At 36.5% G+C, this 13028-nt stretch overlaps 1 protein-coding gene across 1 annotated transcript in view; it reads left to right on the top strand.

Annotated features, from left to right (window-relative positions):
- Positions 1-12003, top strand: part of LOC126187719 (NEDD8-conjugating enzyme Ubc12) — a 38564-nt gene extending 26561 nt beyond the window's left edge. Inside the window, exons 3-4 of the mRNA XM_049928964.1 lie at positions 10842-11048; positions 11129-12003. Of these exons, the coding sequence (XP_049784921.1) occupies positions 10842-11048; positions 11129-11269 (348 nt within the window). The 3' untranslated portion in view covers positions 11270-12003. The remainder of the gene's footprint in view (positions 1-10841; positions 11049-11128) is intronic.
- Positions 12004-13028: the final 1025 nt, after the last annotated feature.

Genomic DNA, 13028 nt, shown 5'->3' with positions numbered 1-13028 from the left:
ACTGGTAAGATTCTTTTAAATTTCCTCTCAGCCCAAATTTGCAAAAATAAGAGATCTGTTGCAGTAGGCTCTTCTGGAACAGCTGCCACACTACTTGGTGAACGTACAGCTCAAGAAGGAACGCCTGTTTAGAACACTGACAAATGTTGCAACAATGTAAGCTGTGGCTTGAGATGAGTGTCCAGTGTCTTATACAAGAGCAATTGAAGCGTTAAATCACACCTTGCAAGGTATTAAAAACAACTAAATTGTCATTGGAGGGATTGTCATATTATTGATGGGCAGTTTGATACTCTTAACTTCAATTAAGTAAATGCATCGACCTTATGGCAGCATGTTGAAAGATTAAGTTCACCAAGAAGTATGCACCTACAACTTCACAGTGACACAGAATCAGAAAAGTCTGCAGGAGCTGTTCTGAAAATTGGCAGAGGTCATATTGATACAGATGCTAATGGCTTGATTATATTAGAATGTGAATTGTATAATGTTGTTCATAGTGCAGAAGAATTGGTGAGCAAAATTTATCCTGAACTGCAAGAAAATGTGAGGAAATAAAGGAATGGTTGTGTGAAAGGGCAATTTGTGGGTGCCGATTAATGAAAAAATTGTCACAGGTAGTAGGAGTTATTGTAGAATATCTGTCTGTTGATAATTTATGGATACTGAACAAACATACCCTCCAGAGATTTCTTAAATCTTTGCAATTGTCAGGAGTGCCTAATCATAAACTGATTTAAAGGTCGGTGTTCCAGTCTTCCTAATGGGACCAGGTTGTGTAACAGTACACATCAGGGCTGAAATATTGTGAGCGCTATTACAATTAGTGGCACAGCTAAAGGAGAAACTGTTTTTATTCAGTGAATCCCAAATATACTCACGGGGTTGTCTTTTCAATGTAAGAGTGACAAAAACCTTTGAGGTTACAATCTTTGAAAATCTACATTATATAATCTACATTAGATATTCAATACACAATACATCAATAAATATTACAAACATCAGTACATTACATTCATCTCATGACACACAGTGAAGCAAAATTTTCCTCATTAAAGAACATTCTAATAATGAATCCATGTTGCCATTCCAGTGATTTTATTATTTTGTTTTAAATATCTAACTATTATCTAATATGAAGGATATTTGTCTTTAATATTATTTTTAGTTAAAACTTTCCCTTTAAACAATGAGTAAAAATTTGGCAAATTCTTCTTTATCAGAATGACATTTTAGCTAGTGCACTGCATTCCTTTTCATTGTGGAGAAAAAACATAGTCTGGGTTGAGGAAGTCCACTGTTAAGGCATGAAGTGCAGTCCTCTTGATACTCACCAACTTATGTCTAATTGTGACCCATTTTGCTTTCGTATTTATACATGTAAATCTGTGTTCTTCACTGTCAATAATCATACATGTGGGTTGCTTGGATGGACCAGTGAGGTGTATTGTGTATAGTTTGGAATTCTTTGGAATTTTCCGATTGACCGTGGTGTACCACTGGGCCGTTGCATCCATTGGTAATTGTTGACTACGAATGTTGTTCTATATTGCCTGCCAGTTTGTGCCCTTGTTTTTCTTCTGCTATAGGTTCCCAGCATTGTGCTCCAGTAATTTATAGTATAATTCTTTTATGTTCGTTAGTTTGTTATCTGGCGTTATCACTTGCGTATAACTGCATTCAAAAAGAAAATGCTTTATGTGATAGTCATTTCGGTATGTGGTTGATGTTGATAAGTGGAATGAGGCTAACCATAGCTATTTAATTTATAAAATGTGTGTTGAGGCTAGTAGGCATGTTTCTCCACTTGTTAAGCATCTTCTTGTAGACATAGGTGAGGTTGAAGCCACGTTGTTTGGTTGCTAATGTCAGCGTGTTGTATTGGACTTCAAAAATACGACAGCAGCTTATAAAGTGACATAGCACTGGCATAATTAATTTGGTGATGTCACAAGTTGATGGGAGGACTCGTGTCATGTAGTTAATTTTGTGTATTAGAGACACATTAACCTAGTGCATTTTTTTTAATTTGCCGGGTTTTCTGATCCTGTGATTTTGAATGCAAGCAAGTATGCTGTTCAGTAATTTCCTATAATTTGCAGAAATTATTTGGCCCATTCCTTCGGAAGATGGTGTACAGGTGTTGCAAGTTATTAATTTTTCTAAATGATCCTTGTACTTGTGCAGCTTTTCAATGGCTAAATGTTCATTTTCCCTGATCTATATTCAGTTTTGCACTAGACACCATCTCATATGTATTTGTAATGACAGAGGTCATTGCTGTCTCATTATTGTTAAAAGCTGGGAAGCCTACATCACCAGCATAAACCTTGCAGATGATACGTTGTCCACATGTTGTCAAGCTTTGAAGTTGTTGGTGCAAAGTTGCCAACAGAAGTTCGCTGATGATTGCAAAAAGTGTCACTGAACACTGACAACCATGTCTTACTGAATTTTTTATTTCAGTGTTGCTGCTTGGCTGATCATTTATAATTATTCTATAGGTAGTATTTTAAAAATATTTTGTATCACCTATCACCTCTGTGAAACAAAATGGAAAATTCATTCATTGCGTTGTGTGGAAAAATGGTGACTGACTCAGTCAAAGGCTTTGGTGAAGTGCAAGGATATCAGGGCACGGTTTATTCAGCAGATTTTCACTGCTGCTATGATATATCGGCACGAAGATTTTTTATTTTTATTATTATTATTATTTCTATTTTTCTCAGACCTTAGGTCTGGTTAAAAATGGAAAGTGACGCGGACCTTCATCAAGCATGACTTCCTTTTAACTGTACGGTATATGTTACATTGTATTTAGGAACTTTCAGGTTATTGAACACGTATCAATAATTACGGATTTCTGTAGTTGTATATATACGTTTGGATGTAGCTGTCTTGCGTTGATGTACTGGTGGATATTGTGTGGTATGACTCCTGTAGTTGATAGTATAATCGGTATAATGTCAACTTTATCCTGATGCCACATGTCCGTGACTTCCTCAGCCAGTTGGATGTATTTTTCAATTTTTTCTCCTGTTTTCTTCTGTATATTTGTTGTATGGGGTATGGATATTTCAATTAGTTGTTTTAATTTCTTCTTTTTATTGGTGAGTATGATGTCAGGTTTGTTATGTGGTGTTGTTTTATCTGTTATAATGATTCTGTTCCAGTATAATTTGTATTCATCATTCTCAAGTACATTTTGTGGTGCATACTTGTATGTGGGAATGTGTTGTTTTATTAGTTTATGTTTTATGGCAAGTTGTTGATGTATTATTTTTGCTACATTGTCATGTCTTCTGGGGTATTCTGTATTTGCTAGTATTGTACATCCACTTGTGATGTGATCTACTGTTTCTATTTGTTGTTTGCAAAGTCTGCATTTATCTGTTGTGGTATTGGGATCTTTAATAATATGCTTGCTGCAATATCTGGTGTTTATTGTTTGATCCTGTATTGCAATCATGAATCCTTCCGTCTCACTGTATATATTGCCTTTTCTTAGCCATGTGTTCGATGCGTCTTGATCGATGTGTGGCTGTGTTAGATGATACGGGTGCTTGCCATGTAGTGTTTTCTTTTTCCAATTTACTTTCATCGTATCTGTTGATGTTATGTGATCTAAAGGGTTGTAGAAGTGGTTATAAAATTGCAGTGGTGTAGCCGATGTATTTATATGAGTGATTGCTTTGTGTATTTTGCTAGTTTCTGCTCGTTCTATAAAGAATTTTCTTAAATTCTCTTTGTCCATAATGTAGGTTTTTTATGTCGATAAATCCTCTTCCTCCTTCCTTTCTGCTTAATGTGAATCTTTCTGTTGCTGAATGTATGTGATGTATTCTGTATTTGTGGCATTGTGATCGTGTAAGTGTATTGAGTGCTTCTAGGTCTGTGTTACTCCATTTCACTACTCCAAATGAGTAGGTCAATATTGGTATAGCATAAGTATTTATAGCTTTTGTCTTGTTTCTTGCTGTCAATTCTGTTTTCAGTATTTTTGTTAGTTTTGTCTATATTTTTCTTTTAGTTCTTCTTTAATATTTGTTTTATCTATTCCTATTTTTTGTCTGTATCCTAGATATTTATAGGCATCTGTTTTTTCCATCGCTTCTATGGAGTCACTGTGGTTATTCAATATGTAATCTTCTTGTTTAGTGTGTTTTCCCTTGACTATGCTGTTTTTCTTACATTTGTCTGTTCCAAAAGCCATATTTATATCATTGCTGAATACTTCTGTTATCTTTAGTAATTGGTTGAGTTGTTGATTGGTTGCTGCCAGTAGTTTTAGATCATCCATGTATAGCAAATGTGTGATTTTGTGTGGGTATGTTCCAGTAATATTATATCCGTAATTTTTATTATTTAGCATGTTGGATAGTGGGTTCAGAGCAAGACAGAACCAGAAAGGACTTAATGAGTCTCCTTGGTATATTCCACGCTTAATCTGTATTGGATGTGATGTGATATTATCTGAATTTGTTTGGATATTAAGTGTGGTTTTCCAGTTTTTCATTTCTATGTTTAGGAACTGTATCAATTTAGGATCTACTTTGTATATTTCCAATATCTGTAGTAACCATGAGTGGGGTACACCATCAAAAGCTTTTTGGTAATCAATGTATGCGTAGTGTAGCGACCTTTGTTTAGTTTTAGCTTGATATGTCACCTCTGCATCTATTATCAGTTGCTCTTTACATCCTCGTGCTCCTTTGCAGCAGCCTTTTTGTTCTTCATTCATAATTTTGTTCTGTGTTGTATGTGTCATTAATTTCTGTGTAATGACTGAAGTTAATATTTTGTAGTTTGTTGGTAGGCATGTTATGGGGTGATATTTAGCTGGGTTTGCTGTGTCTGCTTGATCTTTAGGTTTCAGATAAGTTATTCCATGTGTAAGTGTATCAGGGAATGTGTATGCGTCTGCAATGTAACTGTTTAATAATTTATGAATATAATAGAGGGAAACATTCCACGTGGGAAAAATATATTTAAAAAGAAAGATGATGAGACTTACCAAACAAAAGCGCTGGCAGACAAATGTCTGCTTGTGTCTTGTATGTGTGGATGGATATGTGTGTGTGTGCGAGTGTATACCTGTCCTTTTTTCCCCCTAAGGTAAGTCTTTCCGCTCCCGGGATTGGAATGACTCCTTACCCTCTCCCTTAAAACCCATATCCTTTTGTCTTTCCTTCTCCTTCCCTCTTTCCTGACGAGGCAACCGTTGGTTGCGAAAGCTAGATTTTGTGTGTATGTTTGTGTTTGTTTGTGTGTCTATCGACCTGCCAGCGCTTTTGTTTGGTAAGTCTCATCATCTTTCTTTTTAAATATGTTTAATAATTTAGTTAGATGTGAATGTGTTGAGGTGAACTACTTTAGACAGAAATTGGCTATTTTATCATTTCCAGGGGCTTTCCAATTGTGCGTAGAATTAATTGCTCGGGTGACTTCATGTTGCAAAATTATCACTTCAGGCATTTGTGGTATCATCTTGTATGAGTCTGTCTCTGCTTGTATCCACCGTGCATGCCTGTTATGATGTACCGGGTTTGACCATATGTTGCTCCAGAAGTGTTCCATGTCTGTTATGTTTGGTGGATTGTCTATTTTAATGTGTGTGTGTGTTATCTATTGTTTGGTAACATTTCTTTTGGTTTGTGTTGAATGTTTGGTTTTGTTTCTTTCTATTTTCACTTTTTTTGTATCTTCTAAGTCGTTTGGCCAATGCTTGTAATTTCTGCTTCTTTTCGTCTAATTGCTCTATTGCTTCTTGTTGTGAGATTTTACCTAGCCTTTTTCGTTTTTTGTCTGATATTTCATTTCTTATAAATTGTGTTAGCTGTCCGATGTCTTTTCTCAGTTTTTCTATTCTGATCTGTAGCCTGTGTTGCCATGCTGGTTTTGTGGGTTTCTTCTGTGTGTTGGTTGGTTTTGATCTCTGCCTAGTGTGTATATTTAGTGTAGTGAGTGCTCCTACATAAACCAGTAGTTGTAACTCTTCCATAGTTGTATTTTCATTTATTTTGTTGTGTATGATTGTGTTGATAGTTGTTATTGTTGTTTCGACTTATTATTATTATTATTATTATTATTATTATTATTATTCCCCGCGGACACTTGTTTGGTATTTTCCTGTTACTGCTTTCAGCCATCAGCTTAAGACATCAGTGAAGATTTTAAAATCAACATTCAGCAGTGTTATGGTCTCAAGTTATCTATGGTATTCTTAGCCAGGTTTTTCAGTATTAAAACTATAGTGTCGTCTTTAAATTCTTTGGGACCGTGAGCTAATGCGGCACATTTATGTACAGTCTATTAATAAGTAATTTATCAAACAAACTGCACTGAGCCAGGAGAACAAAAGCTAGTTGCAGAATTTGGTACAAGAATTAACCAAAGAAAATATATAGTGGCATTATGTGTTCTTTGTTATTTAAGTTAGAAATGATTTATTCAATATAATAGAAGGAAACATTCCACGTGGGAAAAAATATATCTAAAAACAAAGATGATTTGACTTACCAAACGAAAGCGCTGGCACGTCGATAGACACACAAAATTACACACAAAATTCTAGCTTTTGCAACCAACGGTTGCCTCGTCAGGAAAGAGGGAAGGAGAGGGAAAGACGAAAGGATTTGGGTGTTATGGGAGAGGGTAAGGAGTCATTCCAATCCCGGGAGCGGAAAGACTTACCTTAGGAGGAAAAAAGGACGGGTATACACTCGCGCGAGCGAGCAGCACAAGCACACACATATGTGTGGATGGATGTGTGTGTGTGTGTGTGTGTGTGTGTGTGTGTGTGTGTGTGTGTGTGTGTGCGCGCGCGCGCGAGTGTATACCCATCCTTTTTTCCCCCTAAGGTAACATGGCCCCACCATCTAAGCCTGTTCGCCCTGACTGCTACATCTATAGAGTTCATTCCCAGTTTTTCTTTGATTTCCTCATTATGGACACCCTCCTGCCATTGTTCCCATCTACTAGTACCTGCAATCATCCTAGCTACTTTCATATCCGTAACCTCAACCTTGTTGATAAGGTAACCTGAACCCACCCAGCTTTCGCTCCCATACAACAAAGTTGGTCGAAAGATTGAACGGTTCACAGGTAACTTAGTCTTGGTACTGACTTCCTTCTTGCAGAAGAGAGTAGATCGTAGCTGAGCGCTCACTGCGTTAGCTTTGTTACACCTCGCTTCCAGTTCTTTCACTATGTTGCCATCCTGTGAGAATATGCATCCTAAGTACTTGAAACCGTCCACCTGTTCTAACTTTGTTCCTCCTATTTGGCACTCAATCCATTTATATTTCTTTCCCACTGACATTACTTTCATTTTGGAGATGCTAATCTTCATACCATAGTCCTTACATTTCTGATCTAGCTCTGAAATATTACTTTGCAAACTTTAAATCGAATTTGCCATCACAACTAAGTCATCCGCATATGCAAGACTGCTTATTTTGTGTTCACATATCTTAATCTCACCCAGCCAGTCTATTGTTTTCAACATATGATCCATAAATAATATGAACAACAGTGGAGACAGGTTGCAGCCTTGTCTTACCCCTTACACTGGGTTCCATTTCTTTCCTGATGTAAAGCCCTACACCCCGTTGTGCTATTCCTGCTTTGACTCCTGACAGGTAGACCATGTATTCTCCCACTTCCTCTTCTTTCTCACCCCTTACCCGAATGTCACTAACAGCTAAAACGTCCAGCCCCATCTTACTTGCAGCCTCTGCCAGCTCTACCTTCTTCCCAGAGTAGCCCCCATTGATATTAATAGCTCCCCATCTCATTACCATTTGTTTGCCAAGTCGTATCTTAGGAGTCCCTTGTTTGTCAGTTAGAGGTGGGACTCCGTCACCTCCAAAGGTCCGAGGCATTTTGCTCTGATTGTTGCCAGCATCATATTTAAAGCACCAGGGAAGCAGGTTGCTAGCCTTACTTGCCCCGAGTCCCATTGGGTTTTACCCCTAACGGCTGAGGGACTAACCGGTGGATTTGGTAGTCTTTGCCGTATGAGCACAAAGGTGACCACGACTCAGAATATGTCAGAGATGCCCAGCCTTATTCCAAAGTAACTGGTATCCCGACTGTCGGGACCACTTACTTGGCCACTCATACGTTGCCCGTGTTCATGAACTAGGACATGACTACAGGAACCCACACCATGAACCACGTCTTACACCTCAACCTAAATCTTTTTCATTTGTTCTGACCTAAATGTTTCTCAATGTCAGTGCAATTTTAGCAACAGACTAAATGTGAGCCTTATTTCAACAGCTATTCTTTCATGCAAATTTAGTGTTCCACAGTTAAATCTGTGACCTTCAATAACACTCAGTATTCACTTTTTGTTATACATGGTCATACTCAATTGCTGTGATAATATTTGGTGAAACTCAGGTACGCAGCACACACTTTTTCCACATAAAACACAGAAAATTGACAGCTGAAAAGAAATTCTAATTGGACCCAGCAAGTGTTGGAATTCATTTACATTAGTACTGCTACATTATTAAAAATCCGTATAGAGTTTATGTTCCCTTAGCCATACGACAGGGGCACTCAGTATGTGTGTGGCACACAATGAGAGCACGCCATTTGATACAGAGTGCAAAAACTGCCTGCCACAATGCATGCAAAGCAAGTGATGGGCAACCAGCTCCATTCAATACAAAAATGGACACAAACATAACATTCGTATTTCCATCAGTCTCAATAATGGAAGATGGGTGTCGAATTGTCAAGGAGGACAATTCCTAATATAATTTTTTGGGCTCCACAATGTGCTTTGTGTTGACCAGTAAGAAAATTTAAGATGTCATCCATCCTCTTTTATTCTACCTGGAATAAAAATGTAGCTTTGCTTATAAAATCCCTTCATCACTTTCAGATTTTGTGAATGATTGATTATAATAGTTTTTAATTTAGAAGTGTTTCCTCAAAAATTGAGTACCTAGATTGATCTTTGGTGGCTTTAAAATCAGGAGCAGTTTCGTCAAGGATAGAAATAATGTAAAAACAGGGATTTCAAGTGTGCCCACGTGTTTAAGAATTGGCATCTACACTGTGGAAAGATAATAGTACCTAACTTTGTTTTATTCATATATCAAGAAAAGTCCTGGCAGAATGTAAATAATTTAGGAGTAAAGGAGACACACACTGCAAGAAAAGTGCTGGCAAACTGTAAGTAATTTAGGAGTAAAGGAGACACATAATGAACAAGAGAAGCGTTTTCTCTCTCTCTCTCTCTCTCTCTCTCTCTCTCTCTCTCTCTCTCTCTCTCTCTCTCTCTCTCTCCAGATGTTGAGTTTCCCGAATTCAGGGTTTTGAAAGAAAGTTCAGCCAAAGATGTGCAAGTATTTATTGGAGTATATTATCTATTTGCTTTGTTGCAGTTTCAAAACAGTAGCAACAAAAACAGGACCAAGGGAGACATGCAGAGAGGATTGAGGGGAAAGGGTTAGAAGAAAGAACAGAAAGAAAGAAGAAAAGAACGAGAGAAATGGCAGAACTGGGGGAGGGGGAAGATATAATAAATAACCACTCTGTATGTTCACTATAAAAAGAAAATTAGCAAATATTGCAAGTATTCCACCTAGTGGGAACAGAGAATACAGTAGGTGTTGCCGTCAAGTCTCTCCCCCTCCCCATGTGATGGTACCAAAGTACTTAAGTTGAAGTATGCAGAGTAACAAGTCAATTTCCTCTGTGCTCCTTTCTTCTTATCTTCCCATCTAGTGAGATGACGCAGTGGTTAGCACACTGGATCACATTCGGGAAGATGGCGGTTCAAACCTGCGTCCAGCCAGTTGCTAAAAATATATATAGAAATACAGTTAGTATAAAATGAAACATAATGAACTTTGTGCTATTATTATTTACACATTGTACTTTTATTTTAAGCACATTTTTAACATTGGATGAGAACAATATAGAGATTACACATATTACAAAAACCAAAGATAAAATATGCAAGAAATGATACCTTTGACATTTTTGGCATCTTTGACAACAAAATATGCCACTTGAAAGTATGATTTGCCTCATTTATAAGCATATGAGTGTGTGCTAGAAAGCATAAATTCTTTATAAGTACGTACTGAACAGTCCAAACATATACATTTAATTATAAAAACATTCCAACTCCCATAACATAAAGCCCATACCATTTATTATGTATCATTTCTATGTATCTGCTATATGACTGCTAATGATGAGCATGTGCTTGATACTGGTCTGGTAAATTAAATAAATAAAAACAAAGAAGTCCTATAGTCATATATACAAATAAAAATGTCTTCCAAAAAAGGATGGAATTGCATGGTGCAAGATCTGAACAGTATTATGGATCAACATCACCAATGTCTGTGCAACTTGGGTCAAATTGTTGGCACCATTTCTCTGTGCTGGACACAAAATTTGATTTTGCCCGTATACCAATACAATTGCAAAATTTAGATGTTTTACCTATAAGAATCATACTGTCTCATTAATTGAACTTTGGAGTACGATGTCAGTTACCGCACCATTTCACTCCCACACTGTGACGTAACTGTTATCCATACCACAGCCTAACTGTGCCTGCAGGAAACCCAGAACAGACACCCTCTTATGACAGTGTACTAAGCTTGTTGTGCAATGGTCTTAGCATAGGGCTACGTATGTCACTTAATTTCTGAAGTCCCTACACACCTTACCATACAATATTTTAGGTCTTTATATATTGTGCCTCTTTTTATTTCTTTGTGCCTATGTAATTTGCCTTGAACTTGTGATTTAATAATTTTAAAGTATATGATGACTATTGTTGTTGCATTTATTGTTGTTATTTCCAGGGCTTCTATCGGGGAGGAAAATTTGTATTTAGCTTTAAAGTAGGTCCTAACTATCCTCATGAGCCACCTAAAGTGAAATGTGAAACTCCAGTATATCATCCGAACATTGACTTGGAAGGGAATGTTTGCCTTAACATTTTGCGAGAAGATTGGAAGCCAGTGTTAACTATTAATTCTATTGTTTATGGACTACAGTATTTGTTTTTAGTAAGTATTATTTGGATATAGGTGAATTACATTTTTAAGTATATTTCAAAATTAGATTATTAATTTAAAACTCTTTGCAGGAGCCTAATCCAGAAGACCCACTTAACAAAGAGGCTGCTGAAATGCTGCAGAACAACAGACGTATTTTTGAACAGAATGTGCAGAAAGCAATGAGAGGTGGTTATGTTGGTTCTGTATACTTTGAAAGGTGTTTGAAATGAAAAACTGTGAATGGAACACACAACTTTTTTTTCTGAAGAAAGATGTGACCTATGGTCTAGCAACATGGGTTTGATTAAAGTATTATTTAAGCCAGCACATTATAATGCTTCGGCCAGACAGGTCACTTGCTTGAGAGAGTTTTTATTTAAACCAGCTTTCAGTACGAACTCTGAAGTTTCTTCCATTTGTTAAATAACCATATTCATTGACAGGAAAAAGTCCAAATTTTTGAAAGTGTGTGTGTGTGTGTGTGTGTGTGTGTGTGTGTGTGTGTGTGTGTGTGTGTGTGAGAGAGAGAGAGAGAGAGAGAGAGAGAGAGAGAGAGAGAGAGAGAGAGACATATCCATAAAATCTGTTCTGTGACTTATTTTGTCCACACAATTTTTTAAAAAGGTTTTTGTTTTTGCCATTTTTAACTCACATTTAAAATGCATTGAAATGGAATTTAGCTTTATTACAGTCATTGTTGTAACATTTTGCCAAATAGAACAAATGTAAGCTCGAACTCATTTCAATAAAGTATATCTCAAAAAGTGTAAATTAAACAGTTGGTAACTGTTCTTGAAGATTAGTTGATTTATACAGTGTCCTGTAAATTCCTTTCTAAATAATAGGCTGACAGTGAGGAATTGCAAAATATATTTGATACCATTGATCAGATTGTGTCGCATCAATTTTTGTTAGTGTGGAAAAAAAAATCACCTTCTGCAAATAAATGGATCATACAAACTCATATTTGTAGTAATATATACTATTGCACAACATCCATATCCCAGCATAATATAAATTTTCTTTCTTATACTGAATGTAAAGGTAAGTTCCTTTATAAGTTCCTTCAAATGCTGCTACTTTAAAACATTGTGGAGAGGAGCCATGCCACTGAGATGTCTTTCAGGTGCCATAGTGGCTGGTATATCTTATCATTGTATAAATTTCTCTTTTTAAAAATGTAAGTGTGATACCCATTCTGGAATACAAGATCACTTTGGCTTGTGCAAATTAATTACTTGGTAAAGTTTAGCTGTCAATTGGGTTTTAACAGTTAATTTCCTCTGTTACACAGCATATAAATGTGTTTGTACCTGTTCCAATTTATAATACAGAAGTTTGTTTTCCTGTCATATTGTTCATTAAAATTGAAAAGTTTGTTAGATGGGAAATCATGCACACAGGTTTAAATTTATGATTAACTTCATCTTTATTTATTTATTTATTTATTTGCATTTCTATTTCACGTACATGGCTAAGTTTGAGTACTTAGTTTTTATGTACAGAGATTAATTCACATTTGATATCTGTTAAATTTATTATAGTTTATCTTCGTTAAATTTATTATAGGTTATCTAGTGTCAAGATGCGACTGGTAGACCCTTTTTTGTTTGTGTATCTGTGAGTATAAAGCAACTTTAATGATTCTTCAATATGTGAAAACGCACATCAGTGTAATTATTTACAGAAGTATGATCATTATTGGCAACTGTGCATATCACCGGAAGTTGATTAAGTTTGGGGTTGGTGTGTGGTGGGGAGTGTGTTTTGTAGTTTTGCTCAGATGAATGTAGTGTAATGGAAGAAATGATTCCGTGTCAGTTTCTCTCATAAAGATTGCAGAACAAGAGATGAAGTTTTTTTTCTGTTTCGGTAGAGAATGAGTTCTCCAAAAATGAAACAGAGTGGGGTGGGAGTTGGGGAAGGGAGGGGGGAGAAGCGAGGTGTGGGGAAAAGGTAACAGGAAAGGATGAAAATAGAATATTTGGA

This window comes from Schistocerca cancellata, chromosome 5 (genome assembly GCF_023864275.1).
Source record: "Schistocerca cancellata isolate TAMUIC-IGC-003103 chromosome 5, iqSchCanc2.1, whole genome shotgun sequence".
NCBI classification, from domain to species: Eukaryota; Metazoa; Arthropoda; class Insecta; order Orthoptera; family Acrididae; genus Schistocerca; species Schistocerca cancellata.
Note: the sequence above shows the minus strand (reverse complement) of the source record. Positions and strands in the feature narration are given on the sequence as shown.